This window comes from Ambystoma mexicanum, chromosome 7p (assembly GCF_040938575.1).
Source record: "Ambystoma mexicanum isolate Mex_15411 chromosome 7p, UKY_AmexF1_1, whole genome shotgun sequence".
Classification (NCBI taxonomy): domain Eukaryota; kingdom Metazoa; phylum Chordata; class Amphibia; order Caudata; family Ambystomatidae; genus Ambystoma; species Ambystoma mexicanum.
This window is the reverse complement of record NC_090939.1, coordinates 934,739,938-934,765,116: the sequence shown is the minus strand read 5'-3', so window position 1 is coordinate 934,765,116 and position 25,179 is coordinate 934,739,938. Positions and strand designations below refer to the sequence as shown.

Genomic DNA, 25,179 nt, shown 5'->3' with positions numbered 1-25,179 from the left:
GAACATGGTGGATCCCTGGGTTAACTAAATGCAGTCGGAGTAATTACCGGATGCAGTAATGCCAGGAAACATCATCAATGAGGTCCTACATGTCCATAACACAATAGCCACCCCATCAGTTGACATGTGAATGTCAAATGCTTTTAGATGAGGAGGCGGGGGAATCGTTGCAGCTGCTATTCATTTTCCATGAGTTTTTGTTTTTTCAATCTCTGCCTCCGTGATTATATTTTACGCTTGACAATGGCATTGCCATAGGTTACTCCTGACACTCTGTAACATCACAACCAGTTCCATCTGTTACAGTCAGCTCTTGTTTAGATTGTCAAACTACCCCTCATGCTGCTGCATGTCTCATTCACGTCTAAATGTGCAGAAGAAGCAGGAGCTCTGGCGCCACCATCTTGTCTCCTGGCAAGAGCAGATGGACACCATTTCAAAACGCACAAGGCCTTAGATTGGGGTTGGAAACAAACAGGCATGACAGCACATTATCGTTTATAAAGCAGCCGGAAAGGTGCACTGATTTTATTGTGCTAGAGAAGTCAAACCAGGTATAGCCTTATAGATTAAGCGAGGATATTGTGGAATAAAGTATACCCAACGTGTTAGTAAATTAACTGTGGTTTCATTTTGTAATATTTAAGTAATTAAGTTGCCTTATTAATCTAAGCATTTGAATTGTAAATTTGGTAGAAATGGGACAGCTTTACCATAAGCTTTGTTTAGGTGCAATGCTAAAGTGAAAGTTTAAGAAAAAAGTTTCTTTCTTCACAAATGTCTGCAGGGCGAGGACCTTGCATAGAAACGTGATGCTGGGACCTTTTTTCTAAGAGCTTAATACATGCGGGGCGATGACTGGTGGCAGATATGTGTGCAAGGGGGAAGGAGGCCGCTAAGCGATGACTGGTGGCAGATCTGTGTGCAAGGGGGAAGGAGGCCGCTAAGCGATGACTGGTGGCAGATCTGTGTGCAAGGGGGAAGGAGGCCGCTAAGCGATGACTGGTGGCAGATCTGTGTGCAAGGGGGAAGGAGGCCGCTAAGCGATGACTGGTGGCAGATCTGTGTGCAAGGGGGAAGGAGTCCGCTAATCATCGCGTTGGTCATCTACCTAGAGAAAGTTATTACATGCATTCATGAAAATGGCTAAGTCTTCGTGAGGCAGAAAGGACTGAGAAGTGAACCTAATCATTTTCATAGATGTCATGTCTGTTAGGATATTTGACTTTTTGTAAGGTGTATAGACCTATGCTAAAGTCATAATACGTTTTAAATAAATAATAAAGAAAGCACTGTTCCATGTTTTAGCTTTCACTTTGTTTTGTTAAATTAGATTGGTGTGTTCTACTGAAAAATATCTTGCTGGAAAACTGAAATGCTCTTTCTTGAATGAAGAAACATGTTTTCTGTTTCCCTACCTGCAGAATGTCTGAAATGTAGTCAATGTCAGTAGTTATTGACTGTATTCTAAACCCGATTGGCTGAGAGGAGGTCAATAATGACTTCCATGGGCTAATATGTGTTATTCATGTTCTTTTTTCTTTTCTGGAAAGGTTATGCAATTGAACACATGTCAACATCTCGATCTATTGACACATCGCCCTCCGGTAGCATGTTTGCCGAAGAGATGCAAGGGATTAACACAGTGCAATAAACCTTTTACCTCTAACAATGCAGGTTTGAATCTGATCCACAGGATCATTAATTCACATGTTGGTCTCCTCTTAGAGGATATGCATACTAAGTTTATGAGGACAATTTAAAATGTCTCTCTCACTTAAAGGGAGACCTGTGATACTAAAATCTCCCTACTATAGGAGGCAGGCGATAGAGATTGTCACACAGAACTACTGAGAGATGTGAATAATCACGGAGCGGTTACGATTCCTAACTCCACTCTTGCATTTACACAACACATCAGAATAACATTACGTGGCACAATGACACAACGACTCATGATAACAAAATTAGGCTCATAAAGATGTATTTGCAAAATGATAGATTGCCAGAAAGAACTCAATGTCTGAAGTTATGATTCCCCTGCTGTGAGATTTCTCATCTCTCTTCAGGGTGGATTCGGTGGTCGGTGTAAAAATACAAAAACAGTCATCAAAACGGGCAACCACATTTCTACATATACAACCGAATGTAACCACTAGCAACTAAAGCAATACAAATATCTTCACTCCATTTTCGGACAATGGAATAAATATCCTTGCACGAGTCCTCCTTTTTGGTTCGGAAAAGCACAGTAAGCAAGATATTTGTTTGGAAATGATCTGACACTGTTCACCTCGGATAGTGTCTTTTACACACACCTTAAATGCTTGCACAATTACGGCACTGGGTTGGTGCACCGACTGATCAGAAGTATAGTTTGCCATCTGTATTGCATGCTATTTCTATGGTCCAGGTTGTCATTTCATAAAGGCCTTTGTTGCTACAGTTGAAGGGTACAGAGGCACAAACACTATGGCAATTTTTCTGGCATCAGATTCGTTATTTCAGATTGTGGAGTAAAATATTGGATGTGGAGCAAAAGAATAGATAGTGCTGATAATCTATTTAAATAATAAGTTGTTTAAATTCCTCCAGCAAAGTGCATTAAGAACAGTTTTGCACCATTTCAGCGTGTTCCAATGTCCACGCCACCAAAAGATTTGAGGGGCACACAGACACCCTAATATGGGTGCAATGCTTGATCCACATTTACAACTGTCCCACCTATCTTTACTGTGACATCAGAATCGGGTCCAGAGTCTCTTGTTTTGAGCTGCATTTTAAGATAGTAGTACATATCCCAGAATGCAATGATTCTCAAAACATGTGTTGGCATTTTCTTCCTGTGGCTTTGGAAATATTCTGGAATCATGCTCCATTTCCAAATTTAGTTTTACGCTGAAACTTCTTCCGTTAACGCCAAGAGCCTTTCCCCAGACTCCTTTGCTCCAATTCTTTACTGGATGCTGCCTTTTGAACGTATTCGCCTCAGCTAATTGCTCCTCATACTTGAGCCCTGTCATGGATTCTGCTCTTCAGCACATCTGATGGCTAGTACAATTGTCTTCTATTTGGGTCTCCTCACTTACTCAGTTTCCACACATTGTCTGTGTCCTTGGAATGTAAGGAAGGCATGGTATCAAGAATAGACAGACACAAGTGATCACAGTTCAAGGGTGTTTATTAAACTGTATAGGTAGGGTGGAAAAAAGCCTAATCTAAACCTAAATCTAAGAAGGGAGCAATCTACTAGCATCAAATCAAAATAAGGCAGCCCCAGTGGCATCTTGTCAAAATAAAAAGGCCTATACTAAAAAAAAGATTGCCAATCCTTACAACTAAATACCAAAAAGAATGTGGGATAGGATTCACAAGAAAGAAAGAAGTGTTCACAAATGATAAGTCAGGATGTGGTAGCCGGGGGTCTGCCTTCCACACGTGTTGAGCACGGGACAAGGTGAAACTGTGAGCACAGCACACGCTTGAGCTTTCCCAGCAGAAGACTACATTCCCGCTTCAGGTATCAGGGCCATCGGTGGTTAAGTCTCTTGTCTATAACAAGTCTCTTGCCTCCGAGGACCTGATATGCTCCAAAATAACTATCAAAAAAGTTCCTTTCAAAAGTACCTGGGGTGATGGCTTTTCACCTTTGGGTCCCCCTCTTCCGGGCTTAGATCCACGGACAATTCCTATCACTATCAGGAACTTCGGTGGTTGACTTTTTTGTTTCCGAGGTTCGAAAAGGTTCAAACATAACAAAAATGTCCTTTCTGTTTTACACTTGAGGTGATGCTTATTCACCCCTGGTCCCCCTCTTCTGGGCACAGACCCGTCTCGAATATGAGCCTCTCTCCAGTCTGGTTCACTCCGGCTTTTATTCAAAATGCCTTCCCAATTGCATTCACGGGACGTTGGGTTGATGGCTTCTCTCCTCTGGATCTCCCTCTTCTGGGCTTAGATCCTTTTAATTTGCCTCCCTCCTGTCAGGTTCACTCTGGCTTTTGTAAATGTCTTTTTAAACAGTTTCTCGTGGACTTCCCTCTGCCGGGTTCACTTTTGTCAACCCACTGTTTATTAGGACTTTAGACTTTGCCTCTCTTAATTGGAATCCCTCATTCGGGTTCACTCTTGCAATGTCATATTTCCTTTTGCTTTCTCTCGATGTGGGATTCACTTCCCTTGTTTTCTCAACAGTTTGTCGGCTGAAGACTTTCGACTGAACAGGGATTTTGCTCGACCCCTGTAGGGCCACTTTGAACTTTCTTGGAGATTCACCTACGGCCTTCTGATCTCACTAGTTTCTATCAATATGGAAGTAACCAGAGTCTCTTGAGTGAGGACCCATGTGGTATCGATTCCATCTGCAGCTTGTCTTCCCTTAACCATTTACAGTTCCTTGAACTTTTCTCCATGTGCCACTTTGCGACTTTCATTCAACACAGTTTGGTTTCTTATCAGTTATCCCCTCGACTCATCGGCTGTGATGAACCACTTGGCTTTTCTTGTATCTGGATTCAAGGCCGGTAAATAGTAGCAGGCGTCTCCCTCAGTCCTGCTTATCAGCATAGGCACGCTCTGTGTAACGTTGACATCTGCTGCAACACACTTGAGCTATTGTCCACGGTCTTACAATTCCTTCTGCGGATGTCTCGCAGGTCTGGGTGGGAAAGGGCAAGGTTGTTTCTCACCTCATCAGCCTTTCGATATTCACCACCTTTCTCCTCCTCTTCAACTACCGTGCCTGGATAGCTGCGTCGTCATGCCGTCTGACTTGCTCGTCTTGTGCTCTTGTGCTCCACTTTTTATCCCTGTGGGGTGGGGAAAAGGCTGTCAGGTATGTGTGTGATCCTGGTCAATTGCCTGACTTTGCCTGACTCTGGTGTGGGGACATGTCAGGTGGACGGCTTTGGTGTTTGTCCTACGTCTTCCGTGTTGTTCGAAAGTGTTTGTGTCGGAAACTAGGAGAGGCAGAGTTTCTGCATAATGGGATGGGGAGAAGGTGTTATTCTTTGACAAAGGGCGTAGGTGATTTTGTAAGGGTAAGTATGTGAAATGGATCGGAATGACCGGGATTGTTATCGTGAAAGGAATAGGGGGGATTATGGGCGCAGAAGTGTTTTGTTAATGTTGATTGGGAGTTCTAAAAATAATAACCAGAGGGATGTGGAAAAGATTCTGGGAGAGATGATTTTTGGGTGCAATCGGGTTTGGAATCCTAGGGATTGGATATATACAGAGGAGTCGCAGGATCTGGGCAGGAGGCATTCAGTGGGAGGAAGGGAGGCAGATGTCGTACAGCCTACAAAGATCTCATGGATCTCGCCCTCCTCCTCCTCCTCTTCTTCCTCGGTATAGCAATGCATCTTATCTAGGGTATTTCCCCAAGCACAATGCTGAGTTCCCCCACTCAGGTGATCCTTCTCCATTCGTCTACCCCCTGGACTGCGATAAGCGAGGGCTGGTTCGTCCCTGGCCACCTGAATAAGGGATTCACAGGATCTACGCGGGAAAAATACACTCAGGTTTCTCACAGGACATACCTATTGCTTTTGGGCCGTCTCACCTGCTCTGTTCACTCACTGTATATGCAATCTGGTAATTGGCTTCCATTGTTGTCGTCCTCACCGACTGTGTCCACAGAGTTTGGCTCGTCACACACAGCTCTCACTCTTTGACTCTTGCACTGGATCCGTTCCTTCCCACTGTTTGGCAAGTGTGCTAGTGTCCTCGGCTTCGCTGTCCCTCACTGGCCCTTTGTCGGACATCCACCAGTTTGCCTGTTCTTTCTCTGTATGTCTGCATGCACAGTGTCCGAGAATTTGTCTAATCAACCATGTTTCTTCAACTGTCTCCTTTGCATAAATGGTACTTAACACTGATGCCCTTTCCCACCATGCACAGCCTTTACAGCTAGAGTGTCTTTATCAGGTCAAGTGCTAATTCACATGTTGGATTCTTATATACATGGTCAAGTAGAGTGAGAGGGACAATGGAAGACCCTGCAATAGTATTTTCAGGATGAGCTATCTGGGTCGATAGAAATTATAGCTTTTTGTAAGAAGGGGCCCACTGCCGTTGCTGTGTTTTTTTTAGAACCTTTAACTAGGGGCAGAGAGGCGCCGAATTATGTTTCCACTGTACATTCATTATTGAGTTGGTAGATTGAATAATATGCTAAATGTATTAAAACTGTAAAATCCAAACAATATAAGGTTGTTTTAATGACTAGCGCATCTGATATGGCGAAAATTGGAAATAACCATCAGTAATAGAAAGACAGGAAAGATAACACTTGTGAACACCCAACATTCAATGATTAAACAGCCTATTAGGCATTATCTGTAGGCTTAGTGTCAGCTCAGAGACACTAAATGATAATAATGCATACCTTGTCTGAGGCAAGTACAACCACTGCAAAAATTGAAAGTTAATAAGGAAGTCCGGGAAAAGCCATAGGAAGTCCATGGCCTGGCTAGGTGCCACAGAGCCTAAAGTCACCGCCCCTTCGGTTGTCACCAGCCTCCCAAACTGGATTATCGGGAGTTCCATAACCACATTTTTCCCACCAAGATCCAAAGAGACTTATAATTTCAAGTCCCGACGTAAGGTTTGAGAAAGTGCAGCTGCAGGCATCAATTCTCATTAATCTTTGGCCTGTATGGATGAGAACCGTCCTATGTTGTAGCACAAACAAAGCATGAGGCCCGATATAATAGTGTTTTGGTAGCTTAACTCCAGATCAATGCAGATGACAGGTGCTCCAAGGCCAAACGCCAGTCGTTATCACCAGATCAATTTTGAAATCATCAGGAGTATATTTGGAATTCTGAATGCTTGGTTTAGACACCATAAGCAAGGGCATTACTGCACTCCGGAGAGGTTACACACTGTTAAGGGGGCAGTTAGAGCACAGTTAACAGACAATCTACAAACAATCTGTATCAGCAAAGCTAAAACCCTCACTGGGTAGTGAAAGGATGTGCCACATAGCTTTATTCCAATCTCTCCATAAAGCTACAGGCTTCAGATTTCAGACTGCTGAGTGTGCTTACTGTACTTTGCTGAGATACCTGGTAAATGTAGCTATAGGCTTCGGGCCTGGGAGCAAACCAGCTTCACTCCACAGCAGTCACACACTCTCCCTCCTGCTAGTGACTGCACTTAGTGCACTTTGCCTGATCAGTCAGGATCTTGCTGCTGTTTCTCATCTAAGGGAAGCTGCACTGTCCTGTCGTGCATCGACCTCCTGACAAGAGCATCCTCTGATGTGAACCAAAAGGACAGTATTATAGTTCCTCACTGCTGCTTTCACGTCCACAACCTTGTGCGTCATCTTGTGGGTTGGTGTTGTAACTCAGTCGCCATCGTGTCTCATCCATCAATCGTCAGAACCAGCACTGTGACCAAAACCAAATCCTGACCTTGGTACACACTTCTGCACCCGTGGCTCCTGGACTTCTCCAACACAGCCCGTAGCCTTGGCCACATATTAGGGATTTTGTCACACCTATTCTGTCACTGGTCATGTTCTTCTGTCCCTCTCGCACCCCCTGACCATAACATCCACTGCATCTGGTACTTGACGCCAACACTACAATCATCCAAGCCCAAAGATTGCCTTCTCTGCAGCTCTCTTGTGATCCTAGCATCTGTACTGCCTTTTTCCCATAGATGGGAGCTGCCTAGTGACTTAGCCCCATATTACTTCCTATGGGCAAACTTTCGGAATTATTCTAAACTTTACCTCAGTACCTAAACTTTTTTTCCTCCTACTTGTAAATGTTTATGAAATGTGGGTTTACATGGGGGGTGATGTTGCGCAACGGATGAAGATGGCCATGAAATAGCGGTGCTCCGGCACCTGCAGTGATCATCCTGATAAAATATCCTTGGATGTCCGAAGCTGAACAATGGATCCCGACTAAGGAAGGTAAGATTCAGTCACTAGAATCCTATGTAGGGACACTTAAGACTGAACTCAGGGGGGTTCGCACCAAGAAGATTGACCTTGAATACCGTGCCAGGAGAAACTACATTAGTTTACTTGGCCTGCCAGCTTCTACCCAGACTGGCCAGAGGGAGGTTTTTCTAGAGAAGCCTCACCCTCAGCTACTGGAGTGCCCTGCATTCTTGCCAACACCTCCAAATCTAGAGAGTCCCCAGGGACAACAGCCAAAACCAACCAATGCCCAAGTCTTTAATTATCGAGAAAGATATTTAATACTCTGATGGGCCAGAGGAAAAACGCTCCTCCAATACCAGAAAGCAGATATTCAGATCTTCCCAGACCTCAATGCTATGGTTCACTTGTCTTGACGATCATTCAACGACGTCCGCAAACGACTCAGAGAGCACCAAGTACAGTATGCCATGCTGTTTAGTGCCAAGTTCATGATTCTGTTCAACAACACGACACATTTCTTCACCGATCCCAAAGAGGCTATGAGATTCTACGACCACTTCATTAGGTCATCGGACTCATGCAGCTGAATATACAGATGATCAGGTCCGTATCAACACCTGTCACGGAGGAAACCACAGCTTACCACTCCGGCTGAATAGACTGCAGAGACTGACTTTGACAGTGTTCCCCCCTATGCATATGCCTGGCTGTTGAAGCTGGATTGATGTTTTCCTCAGTTCCCGGTTGGGAGGTGATGTAGGTTGACAAATTGGGGGATGCTGCCACGGGTGGGAGGATGGGAATTTGACTGTAGTTCAATCCTGTACACTTGTTTTACAGCTGGTTAGGCCCCCCGGAGAAGGTCATAACGACTTCACTGCTATGCCGCTTTGCCTGTCTTGGTGTTGGGTTCGGAAGGGGTGATAAGCAGGTACTAAGAAACTCACTGCATCTCCCACTATGAAATGTGAGTGGGTTAAATAACCAGGTGAAAATTAGTAAAGTGTCCTCTTTCACAAGAAGCCACAATGCTCATTTGCACTCCTGTGCAGGAAACACGTGTACACATGTACTACCTACCATTGGTGGGAATGTTGCAAGAGCCTGAGGCAATAACAAGTGGTTCTCCTGTTACTCAACATATGCCAGGAAAGTGTTGACTATACACAAGTCTATACAGTTTACATGCATATGGACTGAGGATGATGCTGAGGGCACTTATGTGATGGTTTATGAATCCCTAGCTGGCCTACAAATGTTGATTGTAAATATATATTGATATATAAATGCATAGATTTTAAATATATATGCTCACAACAATGACGATGAGTCCTTTCATCAGAATTTCTGCCATAAATGTGCACGTTATGTGGGCAGTGAGATCCTGATATACAGGGATTTTAACACCTTCTTAGATAAACACCAGGATTAGAGCAGCCCCAGAGGGCGCGGGCACCCAGGGTCAATCAGATGTATATTAGATGGAATGTCGACATATAACATAGCAGATGTGTGGAAGAGAGCACACATAGATAATCATGAATACACTTTTTATTCACCAGTGCACGATACCTACTCCAGACTAGATATGTGGCTTAGTACCACCACTGGGTTGTGCAATTACTAAGACTACTAATAAATTGCTCTACACTTCACAGGACCTTATCTGACCATTCCGCAGTGGCCCTTGAGCAGAAGTCCCTTCCCCAACTACACCGTTGGGCTTACACATGGAGATTCCAAGCGGAAGGCTTTTTGGACCCAGTGTTCAAAACAGAAATCTCCAAAGAGATCCAGTCCCTTTTCCAGATCAACATGACCCCCACAGTAGACTTGCACATAGTCTGGGAAACGTTTAAAGTATGCATCAGGGGGCTATGCCTCCAAAGAATTTGGAGTCATTAGGATCATCCGCAGGGACCTCAGTAAATGCTAAATCAAACTCAGACTGTTGGAGAGGGAATTGTTGTGTTCCCATACAGGTGAACACCCTGCAGCAATGCAATTTGAACTTGCCACGTTTTCAAGAACAAGCAGAAAGGGAGGCCAAGTACTGTGCTCATAGAGCCGCGGCCCCGAGATACACGGAATCCGATAGTCTGGGCCGCTTGTTGGCCTAGACTATCAAACAAGAGAGGCGCAATGGCGATATCTAATCCATAACGAGTTGGCATAAATGCAAAATTTCTTAAATACTACTCCCCACTTTACTCATCCAAGTTAACTATGACTGAAACTGACATTGCAGGGTATCTAAACAGGGCAGAACTAATCTGACCTAATAAGCCTTTTACCAGCACAGAGCTCTCAGAGGCAGTGCATGATCTAAGATTTGGTAAAGCGCCAGGTCTAGACTGTCTTACCAGTGAATTCTACAAGGAGTACATAGACCTACTGGTGCCCATTCTGCTTCAGGTATATTTGACGGTGCTCGAAAAGGGACACCTACCACAGACCACAAATGAGGCCCATATTGTAATGCTACCCAAGCCCAACCAAGATCACTCAGATGTAAAATCCTATAGGCCACTGTCGATGTTGAATATCGATAACAAGATCCTTGTGAAAATGCTGGTGCGTAGGATGCTTCCCTTGGTCCCAGACATGATCTTTGAAGGGCAGGCTGGATTTGTACAAGGCCGAGTGACCTCTCATAACCTTGAAAACTGTAAAGTGTCCTCTCCCTGAAAGACCACTCTGTCCCAGCCCTGGTGGCCTTCCTGGATGCAGAGAAGGCCTTTGACTCATTGGAGTGGGGATGCATGTGTGTGGTGCAGAGGCAAATGGGTCTGGGGGTGATGTTTACAGACTTAGTGAAACTGGTATACTTCTCACCCACAGCCAGAATTTAGACCAATGGGGTCACATCAGGATGTTTCCAACTGCATGGGGGCTTACGTCAGGGCTGTCCCCTGTGCTATTTGCAATGGCGATCAAACCTCTGGCCAAAATCCTTAAAGACTATCACGCTGACAGGGGTCTAACATTTTATGGGGAAACAGTCCTTCTAACACTGTGTGCAGATGAATTTGCTCAATTTGTTATATGAAACACCCTGAGACCAATTTGGAGCCAGTACTGGAAGAGATTAGAGACTTTGGGCAACACTCACCACTCATGATTAACTGGTCCAAATACTAGCTGTTTCCCCTCATTCCTACGATGAGCCAATTTGCAGATAGTGTCAATTTTAAATGGTCACAAAATCAAGTTAAAAACCTTGGTATCCTGTTTGCTAGGGGCCCTCCCATGCTGTATGTATCTACCTATGCTCCCTTATTGTAAGAGCTCTGGGATAAGGTTCGAAGGTGGGTGAACCTCCCAATATCAATGATGGCTAGAATATCACTGGCCAACATGGTGATCCTGCCTAAATGCTTGTACTTTTTGGGAATGTACCCTTCCGGTTTGGCCCTACCTTCTTTTTGCAACTACAGTCCCTATTGATACAACTGATATGGGGCAGAAAGACCCAGAGAGCTCACGTGGGCATTCTTACTCTGCCATACCACACCAGTGGACTAAATGTACCTGACTTAGAGACATATGCATTGGTTAGTAAGGTTGCTCCGACTGTCTACTGGTATACCCATCCTCCTACTCCAGTTTGGGTTAATCTTGAGAAGATGGTAGTGGACTGTCTCAGCTTTAATCTGTGATGCTCACAAAACCACAACACACCTAGAAAGAGATAGAGTGGCCACCACGAGCAGGGCATGTCACAAAACACACCAGCGGCATGTCCCCCATGTGCCCATCCTCTCTCCTTCTCCAGAATATTGAAGGTTTTCCATTCACATGGCAACCAGGGCTGTGCAGAGAATTGTCCAGGATGGGCGTGGTCTGACTGGAAGGCTTCTTTGCAGCCTGCATTTTCATCACCTTGTCACAGTTTGAAGAACTAGGAGGCACAACCTTTACCTTAACGATGTATCACTGCATCTGGGGTGAGATGAGGGCCAAGTCCCCATCCTTCCCTGCAGAACCAGAGGCCAGTGCAGTATGGGTCTATCTCTCGAGGGCTGATGTGGCTTCCAAAGTAGTAACTTCATTATACTATCTTGCTAAACAGTGGGCCACTGGCACCACACATGGAGAAGGTGGAAGACAGCCCTGACGACAAGTATAGATGATGATCTGTGGGCTAAAATATACACTCAAACGAGATGTATTTCACTTCATTTCAAGTATAGATTACTGCACTTTAAGTTTCTCCACCAAGCTTATTACACACCATTGAAAGACAGGATGTTTTGCCCAACAGTGTCCACAGCATGCCATAAACGCATACAAGAAGAGGCTTCACTCTTGCATCTGGCCTGGCCATGCAACCAAGTGTACCCTTTTGGAAAGACGTTGTTAAACTTGTATCTGGCCTTACAGAATGTACACTGCAACTGGATTCACTGCAGTGCCTGTTAGATGACCCAGATCTAAGCAAACGCTGCTACAGTCAATTCGCAAATGTAGCAAACCTCCTGGCGCGGAAGACAACTGCATGCAAATGGTTGAGCCCTCACAGGCCACCCAGGGAGAAGTGGCTTACTGACCTTGTTAAAACATCTAATATAGAGGGCGCCAGCCGGGAACTGCGGCTTCTGCCACCAAGCTTGTCTGACCTTAGGAGTTACCAACTAGAACTGTAGAGGCAAGTAACACATTGCACAACGCCACCTAGTAACCATCCCTGGAAGTAAACCTCCAGTTCAGAGCCATTTCAGCAAGGCATGTGGATATGCAAATTAGCTCAAAAGCAAGACGTTTGCTCCAGAAAATTACCTTTGTCTTACAGGCCAGTGCTACTTTATACATAGCTTAATCAACCCAAGACAGACATTTCTCGAGACTGCAGACAACTACATACCTGGTTCACCCTTATTAGGGGTCATTAGTGTAGTATAGTCTGACAGCCTGGTGGCTGGAGCGTTGGGGCATGTTTTACAAACACCAGATCAATGACGATGGGTTTAAATAGGCTTGAAAATAAACTAGATGTAAAATAGCACATCAAAGGGAAATTTTTGATTTCGAAATTGTTCTTTTTACAAAAAGTTTCAAATAAATGTTTCCTTGTGAAAGAAATCTTAAATGTTTTGGGTGATCTGGGCAAGATATGTGCTCCTTGAGCATGTTTGGATCACTGGTCATTTTGGATCAGGAAACATTTAAGGAACTGCTGTGTTTAGTTTTCGCAAATATAGTTTCTATGCCTAGTTTGCATATGCAAATGGAGTAATTAAAATGTTCGCCACTTTTTAGCCCAACATGTTATGTTCCATTGTATATTGCCATTGGATAGGAAGGATAACTGAGTGGCAACACATTTGTATTGGAAGCAAAACAAAGCAGCGCAACACAGGTTCGAATCCTGATCCTGCACTTTGAAACCACCTGTTGTTATTAAGCGTGTTATAAATAAACAATTAAATAAATTGCTCATCTCCAAGTCACTCACACATGGTTCCAAGTTAAGCAAACGCATGTTACGCTGTTTCTCGTTGAAACAGTGAAAGATGTGTCCTTTGCTTGCTTTGGTGAAAACACAATCAGCATTTTACATTTTTGGGTTGAGGGATTACAGCTTTCATGCCCTGGCAGAGCGGGAAGGGGGGGTGGACATGGCATTTAAGAGCTCGCCAGCCCAGGCTTTGGAAGGCCTGAGCGAAGCAAGGGCCTCAGCTCGGGCTGCGGGCCGTTAAATGCCATGTCCGCCCCTCTGATGAGGAGTGAAAGCTATTTGCACCCTGGGATTTACCGGGGTGCAGAATGTTTTCTTTTTTTTTACTTCGGATGGGAGTTCAGCTAAGCGCGAGCCCATCTCCCGTCGGAGAAAAAAATATATAAATAAATGGCCACTGTCATTGAAATGGAAAAGGAACTAGGCCCCTATTCGGAATGACAGCGGCCATGGAAGACATGTTCCAAAATGGTCCTCCATGGAAAACATGTTCCAAATTGGCTTCCCAGTCCCTTTTCTATTTCAATGGCGGTAGACAGGCGAGAGGAGATCGGGGACCGCAGTGCAAGGTGCCTCTGCACATCAAAGGTTGTCTTTCAGAATTGAGATACGTCGGGGATAGATCCCAATTCTGAAAGACAACCTTTTCCCAAGGACATAATCAAGTTCTGCGACCACGATTCAGTGCCACCAACATTTACAGGACACGGAAATCTGACCATAAAGTCTTGATGCAAAATTCAACAGGGGAACACCGCAAGAAGAATTTTGCCTTGAAAACGACCAAGTGTGGAAACATGTGTCGGCTGTAGCACGATGATAAATCCAATACAATATAATGTGATGACATTAATATATTATATAACAGCCAGATAAGGAGCAGTGTGCACTTTAATTAATATAGGCATAGCGCGAATCACCAGTACGACCAATGAATCTGTCGAGTGTGTTAGTTTGCAGTACCACAAACCTTTTATCCATTCTATGTTACATTTTTTCTTATGAGTCAGTAGATATTTGGGCCAAATAAAAAGTCTCAGTAAATGAAATGGAAATAATGAAAGTGCAGAGACTTACCCGCAATCCCGGCATGCACTTGAAAAAAGGAAAAAAATATACCTTAATGTATAAAAATGCATATTATGGCATTAAGTCATCTTTGGAAAATATGCAGAATTACAATGCATTATGTAGAGCATCCTTCAATTGGGGAAACCTTTCAGCATTAACTGGATCTATAATATATATATATATTGTTTGCAGAGTCGACAATAGCAACTGAATAGATGGTTAATTAGGAACCCCCATAGGAAGAGAACTTTTTCAGATGCTTACATTTGTGTTACCATTTGACAAACCTTCACGAAATTTTAAAAACAACATTCATCCATCCATCCATCCATCCATCCCCGAATCGTTTCGGAAAGTTTTGTCAAGTTCTGCCCAGAAGGGACAAAGTCATAGGAGGAGTCCCAAAACTTGTGTTTCCCACCAGAACCTCCACAGGCAAATTTTGTTCTCACCGAAGGTGAGATCCAGCTATGATTTATGCAAAAAGTTGCCATTATTTCCCAAAAGTGTCCTTTGCTTGGTTTGGTGAAAACACCTTCCGCATTCTAATGTATTTCCAGAAGTAGCCAAAATCCCATGACGTATAGCTTGAGGACCAACCTACAGACCTTCAGGCCAGCTTCACAAATGCAGAGCCCACGCACCCTTTCGTCCTTTGAAAGTCGATACATTGAGTACCTTTAAATTAGGCAATAACAGCTATTTACGACAGTGTTTAAAAGCAAGAGACATCTTGCATAAAGTGATATGTAAGAACGTATTGTCATTAAAATAAAAGTTTAGTTCTGAGGTATTGATTAATGTGTCTGCCTTTAATCTAAGCATGTGTTTAATAATTAATATGCTTATTGATAGTTGTCTAATGTTGGATGTAGTCAGTTTTCATTTGTTTTTAATAGAAGTGTTCTTCGTTAATTCATTTTAAATCAGACTACTTTATTCCCTAGAATATTGATTTCATCCGAGTCTTTTAACTCTGCAATGTTTTAATAAAAAGATTGCAAACCTTACTGCTTTGAACCTAAAAACGTTAAACAGAAAAAGGTATCTATATTTTTCATGCATATAAAGAGTGAACCCAAAACACCCAATTGTTTACCTCCTCTGCCTCCCCAAGGCCCCCACTAGAGACATCAGCTACCCTCTGCGAGGCCCTGTCCTCACTGCTGCTGAGATGGCACACCCGAAGCATTTTCATCTTTGCTGCATATTTTCGTCTGCCATTGCTATGCCAGCCTCTTAGGCAGAGACATAGACAGGGTAGGGCCTAAGTGGGCAAGGCCCACCCAAAATCTGTAAATACCCACTCAGCAGCTGATGCCAATGTCGCTGTTTATCCAGCATGTGTCATTTGTAATCGTCAAACCTGTGAAGGCAGGAATCTGTCTGCACGTGACTAAAGGAACACCTTGTGCCCATTTACAGACACAGGGTGGAGATGGAACGATGCAGGGTTTACAATCAGCTGTGTATATGTTAATCCTGCATCACAATGTTATTTAGAATGTGAAGTTAGCTGCACAGGTTTAATGTCAGGCCGGTAGGCAGAAATGTATGTTTGGGGGGTCATAATCCCTGGTAAAACAAGCAACAAAAATGGGAGAGACGAGGTGAGGTCGCTGTTAAATACAGTGCAGTATTGCGAGATCAAATACCCAATATTTTTGTTGATTTCCTATGACCATTAATAATACTTTTTATTATTATTGTGACTTGCTTTAAATTAAACCTTACACAAAACAGATAAAACAAATACATAAGAAAAAAAATTAATAATACTTTCCCCCAAAGAATATTTGCAAACATTATAGCTAAATGTTTAATTTTAAAGCACATTCCATGAAATAGAGAGGATTTAAGAACAAGCTAGCTGTCAGGAATGGCACTCTGTCAAGAGTGGCACAGGGTACCCAGGTAGGGTTTGGGTGGCTGTGCTGAAGTAAGGTAGCAGATAAGCACACACAGCAGGGAGTTAAACAAGAAAGAAGAGTAGGAAACAGTAGCTGTGAGCCAAAAGGGGCAAAAGATACAAAGGTACAAACAAACTGGATTCCCTCTTGGGGTGTATGCTGAAATGGGAAAGAGTGTCCCACGAACCTTAGGAAACTCCAGCCTTCTGCACAGGTTGCTATAACAGAGGCCCACGCTGTATGCTCATGGCTGGTAACAACAGCAGTGGGTGTCTGTAACACTGAAAACGCGACAAGGGAAGGGGCAGAGGTTGCCTGCCGGAAACCAACAGGCAAGCTCGGTACAAAGGGATTACATAAGACACATGAGAAGACAAGAACAGATATATCCAGCGAAAAGGAAGACAATGAGCAATCTAGCAGAAGGAAATGAAGGAAAGGCAGTTAGACTGAAGTAGATAACCTAAGGTGGAGTACAGAGGACTCAAGGAAGAGAACAAGGGAGCAGCAGTCAGGAAAACAGAAGGGCTGCAAAGAAGGAAGCAGGTCTGCAGTCAAGAGTGGGACTAGGTGCAGGCAAACTGTAGTGGACTGCGGAGGACTGTAGTAGGCTGCAAGGCAGGGAGTCCAGAAGAACAGGACAGAGAGAGATTAGTAGTAGGCGACAGACAGAGAGCCCAAAAGAATAGGGCCGCGAGGTAGGGAGCCCAGAGGAGCAGGGCTGTAGGCAGCTAAGTGTAAAACAGGCTGTAAGGCAGAGGAGTGTAGCAAGCCGCAAGGCAGGGAGCCCAGAGGACAAGGGCTGTAGGCAGCGGAGGGAGCAGGCTGCAAGGACGGAGCCCAGAGGACAAGGGCTGTAGGCAGCGAAGAGGTGCAGGCTGCAAGGTAGGGAGCCCAGCGGACAAGGGCTGTAGGCAGCCGGAGTGAGGCAGGCTGCAGGGCAGGGAACCCAGAGGACAAGGACTGTAGGCAGCCGGAGTGAGGCAGGCTGCAAGGCAGGGAGCCCAGAGGACAAGGACCATAGGCAGCCGGAGTGAGGCAGGCTGCAGGGCAGGGAGCCCAGAGGACAAGGACTGTAGGCAGCCGGAGTGAGGCAGGCTGCAGGGCAGGGAGCCCAGAGGACAAGGACTGTAGGCAGCCGGAGTGAGGCAGGCTGCAAGTCAAGGAGCCCAGAGGAGCAGGGCAGCAAGGAGTGAGCCCAGAGGAGCAGGGCCGCTGACTGTAGAGGGCTGCATAGGACTGTAATAGGCTGCAAGACAGGAAGGCCAGAGGACAAGGGCTGTAGGTAGAAGGCAGTGGAGCGTTATCGGCTGCAAGGCGGGGTGCCCGGAAAGGGCACTGGATCAAAACAGGATAATGCAGCAACAGGAACAGCATACAAAGTAAAGGGTCAAGGCAAACAGGAGCGGGGAGAACTAAAGATGCAAGACACTGTGCTCCTGCAGGCAGCTCCTTATATACAGCCCTGCCCTGTTCTGAGGCAGGCTAATTGACAGCACCTGGAGCAGCACACCTGAAGACAATCTGCCTCCTCCCTCTCTGGTCCTGAGCAGGTGGAAGCAGCACTGGCCGCTAGGGCTTCTCGGGATTGTGGTCCCAATAACAATGAATGAGAATAGCCAGGAATTGAGGACCGTAGCAAGGTGCATTGTGGTAAATGTAGTTAGTTGAATAATATAAGAAAGAACCAAAGTCGAGCAAATGGAAATTAAAGACCAAGGTGTGAATAGGAGTTGTTCAAAGAGTATTAGGAGGATAAATGAGTACCAAGTAGTCCATGATGGTTGCCAATGCGTGTGCCAACGGCGCGGGCATGACACTAGCAGGGGTTGCTCTCTGGCTCCTGAGTGCATGTCTGGAACCATTAATCTCTCCCTGTTTCCTAGTTCCTGGTTCTTGGTTCCTGTTTGCATGGAGCGTGCAAGCTGAAGGCAAAGAGAGCAGCAAAGGAGGGGATGTCTTGTTGAGCCTGCAGAGAAGCAGGTAAGAGAAAAAAACGTTTTGTCTGTTTGTATGCATGTGTGCGAGGATTGTATGTATGCATGCGTGCATGCAAAGGGGTGTCTGTCTATGTGTTTGTATATATGCAGGGGCGTTGCTAGGGGGGGGACTAAGGGAGCTATAGCCCCTGATCTTTTGGTTGTACCCCCTGATAGAATCTCAGGAGCTACAGCCAAACCAAAAGGCTGTCTAGCCCCCAGTCCCAACAGTTCCAACATCAGCTTAGCCCCGGGTCTTTTCCAGACCTAGCAACTCCCCTGTATGTATGTATACGAAGGAGTGTCTGTAAATGTGCGTGTATGAATGAAAGCAGTGTGCATGAGTGTAGGTGTACATGTGAGTGAGAATGCAGTGTGAATGCCATCTACCATAAAGCCATCTTCTTAGCCAATCAGGCCCATTTGTCGTCTTGCATTGAAGATTCCCTCAAACACACTAAGGAGCTGTTTAAAGTAATCTGCTCACTTTCTTCTGCTACTTCTCAGCCTAAACCTTCATCACAGGATCTCTGTGATTCCTGGCCCCTTTTCTTTGTTAACAAAATCAACAGGATACGTGCTGGCATTGGTTCTCCAGGCATCATGATGTCGTCCTCCTCTATCGTGGCACTCAGTCTGCCTGCTCTTCAAACCTGGTCCATGTTTCCTGCCTTTACAGCAGATGACATCTCTGCTGCTGTTCTCAAACTAAAGCTAGCCTCCCCTAAAGACCCTATCCCTCTGGGTATCTTGGAATCTCTGGTTTGTCTGCTGCTTAGCACTTTTCTTGAAGTCTCCCTCTTTTTTCACTCTTCACAGTCAGGATTTCATCCGGGGCGCTGAGAGTGCGCTGGTCTCTGTGGTGGATGATCTGGCATGACTACAGGATCGGGCGGAGTTGGTGCTTTGGTTCTCCTTGACCTCTCTGTCGCTTTTGACCCAATTGTTCATGCAGTCTTGCTTGGTCGTCTGTCAGGGGCCGGCCTCTTTTGGATGGTCCTGGTCTGGTTCTCCTCCTTCCTGTCTGGCCGCTTCCAAACCCTTTCCCTCCTGCCCTTTCTCTATCAGGCTAAGGCCATCACTTGCAGTGTTCCTCAGGGGTCTGCCATCTCACCTATTTTGTTTAATGTCTACGTTCAACACCTGACCAGACTCATTCCCTCCCACGGATTCCTCTGTTATTCCTACGCTGATGATACCCAGATTATGGTGTGCCTGAACCTTCCTGAGTCGGCCACCAGATTCATGGTTTGTTTGGAAGTCATGGGAGAATGGATGCGGAACAACTGGCTCAAGTTGAACAGGGCTAGAACTGAGGTGTTGGTGGTGGGATTCCCTTCTGCCTCTGATTTATGGACTGCTGGCCTCTTTTCCTTGGGCACTCCCCTTGTCCCCACTACTGTGGTCAAGAATCTGGGGGTAAAAATGTCCTCTACCCTGTTCATGGAGCAACAGGTTGGCGCCATTTGCCAATGCGGCTACTTCCTTCTCAAACCTGCCTGGAAAGACCTCCCATTCAACCCTGCTCAGGCTAGGGCTCCTGTGGTGGCAGCGCTGGTCCCCACTTAATCGATTATTGCAATTCCTTATTCTAAGCTCAGCCTCTATATCAGGGGTCAAGTCCTAAAAATTAAAGTGGGGTGACTCATCAACAAACGCAATGGGATGGGACGTTGCTAGAAATTAGCATATCAAGGTGAAATATGCACATTTCATTAAATTGGCTTTGCATAACCACGTAAATTGCACAGGATGAATGGGAATCAACACACACACAAAACCAAGAGAGGATATTTTCTTCTAATAGTGTTTTTGAAAACGTCAAAAGGTGTGCATGTTTTAAACTTCACGAACCAGTACAAATGTTTTCCCTGGGACTTGCAATACCGAAATGGGACATTTCACCTTCATTTGTTTGTTATTTTTCATCAGGTTATATAGTGCAGTGGTGAAATGTCTGGCCTGGAAATCTGACGACTGCGGTTTGGTCGGCTTTAATTCATAGATTCAAAGAGGACATTCAATGATTCTCATTTTAGCTGGGGAGGACTGAGTCCACCATGTGAAAAAAGTGGGTGGACTCCGTCAACCTGCGTGTACCCTCGACTTGAGCCCTGCTCTTTATCTGTTTCAGTGCCTCCAGGTACTTCACAACTCTGCCGCTCAACTTGCCACCTCTGCATGCCCACATCTCCCCTGTTTTACATCTTCTTCATTGTTTTCCGGTTAAACAGCACGTTCTGTTTAAGGCTGCCTGCCTTGTTCTCTGTCGGTTTGGGGGTCGCGCTTGTTCGGTGGCAGCTGACGTTCTTTGGAATTCACTTCCTCGTGCCATGCGTTCTTTGCCCAACCATCTGGCATTCCGCCATACCCTAAAAACCTACCTATTCTAAATTCCCTCTTCCCCTTGCCGTCAGGTTGCGCCATGATACCCCTGTGGTGATGTGTGCCTTATTAATTAAATGAACAATAACAATGTTCTGGGTGCTCATGCGAATACCAAGAGAAGCTGTATGGTTGGTGTGTATGCTGGGGTGGGGCCCAGGGTGGCTTTGGAGCATTAACATTTTTTGACAAGGGCATGGCATGTTTTCCTGACATTTTTGGACAAAGTAAAGCCATCTTGTTGAGTTATTACATGGAGGATGGGTTGAGGTCTGTGCAGGGTACTACAATGGTACTGGCAGCCTGGATCATTTCATAATGTGGCATGGCATTCTGGACTCTTGTTAAGAGCCAGGCTTACATGATGAGTGTTTTTACATGGGGCAGGGGTCGGCATGTTTCCATACTCTGGCTTGGCATTTTTTACTAGCGTTAGTGGGAAAATACAACATGAGTGCTCTTATATGGGAGGTGGGCATTTGTGCAGCTCGCAAGGACATGTTTTCTTATTTGGGCATGTTTTTTTTATACTAGAATTTGGGCAAAACCCACAGGACTATGTTCTTATGTGGGGATACTGACATATATCGGCAAAGCCAGCTTGTTATTGTATTATTAATTGCATTTATAAAAATGTATACATAAAAAATATGAATTTCATTATGGGCAAAGCAAACATGAGTATGCTCTTATATAGGAATACTGACATATATAGGTGGGTATACACACATTTCGCCGACCTATTTTTGGTCGTGGTACTTTTCATCGCCGGATTTTACATCGCCAGAAATCCGTTTTTTTTATTTGTTTATTTTGGGGGTGTTTTGTTGGGGTCGGGGTATTATTATAATAGTAAGGAGGGGCTGGGGGTTTGAACCCCCCCCAGAATAAAAAAGAAAAACAAAAACAGGGTTTCTGGCGATGTAAAATCCGGCGATGAAAAGTACCACGACCAAAAATAGGTCAGCAAAATCACGTAGCACCATATAGGTGCACAAGCATGGACATATATGAGCACAATTAGCATGCAAATGTTGTGAGCACTGGCATAGTACTGGCATATAGTGGGCAGAGTTATTATGAAAATGCATTGGAAAATGCTCCTGTCCATTGTTAGTGACTTGGCATCTAATGGATTTTTTTTATATCTTACCCTACAAAATCTATTGCATGCTGTGTGGCTTTTATGTGTACTGTAAAAGCCACCATTTAACCCCATTCTTTAAAACATGTTCTCGAGGGGGTGGGGGAAGAACCTACACCTCAGAAGCTCACTTGGTTGTTCGAGGCGCCCTCGCTACCCTTGGTTGCTTCTGCGCATTCGGCTGGGGACAGAGCAAACAACCTTCCCTCTGCAGGCTCCAACTGGGCAGGGCCCAACTACATTAGCTTCAGACTTCACTTGTTAGACAATCCTGGCCACGCCTCTGCTCTTAGGGTGCCAGAGTATTCTGCCTAGTGTACTCACCTGGAACATTAAGAATAGGTGTGCATTGGTGCATCCATGTGGCAGCAAAGAAGTGTGGTGTATCTTCCCAGGGATTGTCCCTGGCAACTCTCACTTGGGTCGATTGCTATTGAAACTGTACAGCCACCTGTTCCAGCATCTGTAATAATTAGCTAATTGTCGGTATGATTTGTTGAACCATGTTTTCAATGGGATATTTAACTGCTTACCAGGCAATTGCCTTGCACCAAACAAGGAACACCATCCATTGCCCTTTAACAAGCACATAAATGGAAAAGAGAACCCTTTGGATGGGTACACTACTTGTAAATAATGGCCCATGCCCTTCTGGATGCTTAATATGTGTGTAATTAGTAAATATGTATTGTATTTATCTTTGGCTATGGCTTAACCTTTGAGTGCCCCCTTACCTGTCCCCTGGGCGACCAGGGTTGTGAGGATAAAGACAAATAATGTAAGGGTTCCCATCACCCTCACAACACAGTGGAAGTGGGTTAGGAGGGGGAGTAGGCACCCAAATGTGTTTTTTCCACAGCACTAAAGACAGGCCTAAAGACAGTCCTAGGGAACCGGGCATCAGCAAAAATGGTCTGTGGGATCACAACATAGATCCAATAGAAACCGTTTATTTATGTTCAAAACGGAGGTTAATAGCCACGTGTGAGGGAGTTGCTCATACCCGTGTTCGTCTGCTTGGGCTGGCCCTGTTTCTGACCTTCTGTACAGATTTTCCGAAGTTGTTTGCAACATAAATCCTCAGGGGGCATCTCACAGATATCTGGCAGCCCAATCGTTTAATGTTTTCTGTCTATGCAAAAGTATTTAGTGTTATGCTTAGTATACACAGTTTGTAGTTACCTTGCAGCTGCTTCCTTTGCAATAGACAGTTTCTGTAGAAAACATAAACGGTGCAAATTAATTAAATAACACTTAAAATGGTGAATTAATGTATAAATAATAGGTCAGAATTGGTGTGGGAAAAATGGTGAGCTCATTAGCAATGTTACACACTTAATTAACAGGAGTTGAGCATAACAGTGCAAACATGAGCAAACCTTAAGGGGCCATTAGGGAAATAATTCAACATTTCAAGCACATCATTATGTTAAAAGAAATAATATGTCCTATATTTGAAAGTATATCTATATAATATAATAAAACTTGTATATTTCATAGTGAATTACATATCACAGGATGCAATCTATATATCATATAAAGAAACCAATGGCATTGCTTAATGAAATATTGCTATTACAGACTGAAAATTCCTTAATATTTTACAATTAAAAGAACTAAAGTAGTGAGAACATTATTATTACATATCTTTGGATGCTTTTGCGCACTTCTGAAATCATTATGAATTAAATCCTTAAGTGACATCATATCTTTGTATATATCCTGTAATAAATTGCACTTTATTTTATTTATTTTTACGGAGAGGAACAATGCTCTTTTGATCACAAAAGAACATACAACAGATAAGAAATCAAGAGGAAGATTTGTGCTATGGAGGGAGTTGTTTCCAGTCACCTGCCAGCAAAATCAAGTGCTAAAAATACAAGTACCAGAATCCTCAGAGCTAATTAACTTGTTACACCTGAAACAGAAATGCAGACCCGCATGAAAAAACACAGAAACTCAGCCTCCCTGAAGATTGAGGAAGTCATGAAAATGTGCGTTAGGAGGAGAAGCTAAAGACTGGTAACAGAGCGTCTGCCTTCGCATCTTTAAACATTGTTCCAGGAGTCCCGGGCTCACAAGGCAGTGCAGCAGGGCCATCATGCCTTACATTGGAGAGCCACAACCATGGCTTTACCCCTCCCCACATCAAGGGGAAGATTTGAGCTATGGAGGCAGTTGTTTCCAGTCACCTGACAGCAAAATCAAGTGCGAAAAATACAAGTACCATAATCCTCAGAGCTAATTAACTTGTTACACCTGAAACAGAAATGCAGACCCGCCTGAAAAACCACAGAAACTCAGCCTCCCTGAAGATTGATGAAGTCATGAAAACGTGCGTTAGGAGGAGAAGCTAAAGACTGGTGACAGAGCACCTGCCTTCACATCTTTAAACAGATAAGAAATCAGATTTGACGGGGAAGCAATGAGTTTCTTAGAATGGGGTGAGTTTGAGTGACATTCTGACCAGGTTGTGGGGGGGGGGGGGTAAATGGAACAGTCACCGGGGACCATATATGGTTGGACATAGATAGATTAAGGACAACCAACATTAGATACTTTTAAGTGCAGGTAGGCGGTACAACCAGTTGTGTTAGGGATGTGACGATGATGGATGAAATGCTATAGGCAGTAAAAGTGAGAGACAGCGTAGTCTAGTGGTGAGGGAAAATGTTAGCTAGAAGGCAGATGAGAGGTAGCTTAAGTGGGTAACTCAGAGGCAAAGGGGTAGGCTTTAAGTTTGGATTTGAATAAATCGGTGTGGACTGTTTCTTGGATGTCTGGGGGAATAGAACAAAATAATTGAAACAACAAAAATGACTGACAACAAAATTGGAAACAACCTTCTAGTGATTGAATTCTATAATTCCCCTGGGAGTGCAGTAATGCACAAAAAGTGCACCTACCTAATGGAGATGTGAGCAGCCAGGCACAAACTCCACATGTGTAGGAAATAACATATTGCCAGGAGGGTGGAAACAGGACCTCACTCTCAGTGAAAAGCAGATGAAAGAAACCATATCCAGGCAGTGGGCTCTGCCGGTCCCTGATTGAATGGAAGAAAAGACTCAGCAACCGATGGGAGTGCTGCAAGGGAAAGGCAGTTCAGCCAGCCTGCCTACACAACAAAGAAAACAATGGCGACCATCTTGGAAGGGCCAGAAATCAGTCAAATAACCAGGCAATAGTGGAAAAACTCGAGCTTTCAAAAGACCAAGGCAGCTTCATGCATCAAAAAGCTACAAAAACAGCAGCACAATGAAAATGCAAAATAAAACAGTGCTTTTCCAACAATTTCAAGAAAATTTCGTTTTTTCATCTTTTTT

The 25,179-nt window shown here is 44.5% G+C and overlaps 1 protein-coding gene across 2 annotated transcripts in view; it reads right to left on the bottom strand.

The window, feature by feature from the left end:
* IMPG2 (interphotoreceptor matrix proteoglycan 2) overlaps positions 1–25,179 on the bottom strand; it is a 901,957-nt gene that overhangs the window by 509,843 nt on the left and 366,935 nt on the right. For both annotated transcript variants that reach the window (XM_069637266.1, XM_069637267.1), the window contains exons 5-6: positions 23,033–23,064; positions 14,439–14,456 (exon numbers count right to left, since the gene is read on the bottom strand). In XM_069637266.1, coding sequence (XP_069493367.1) covers positions 14,439–14,456; positions 23,033–23,064 — 50 coding nt within the window. The remainder of the gene's footprint in view (positions 1–14,438; positions 14,457–23,032; positions 23,065–25,179) is intronic.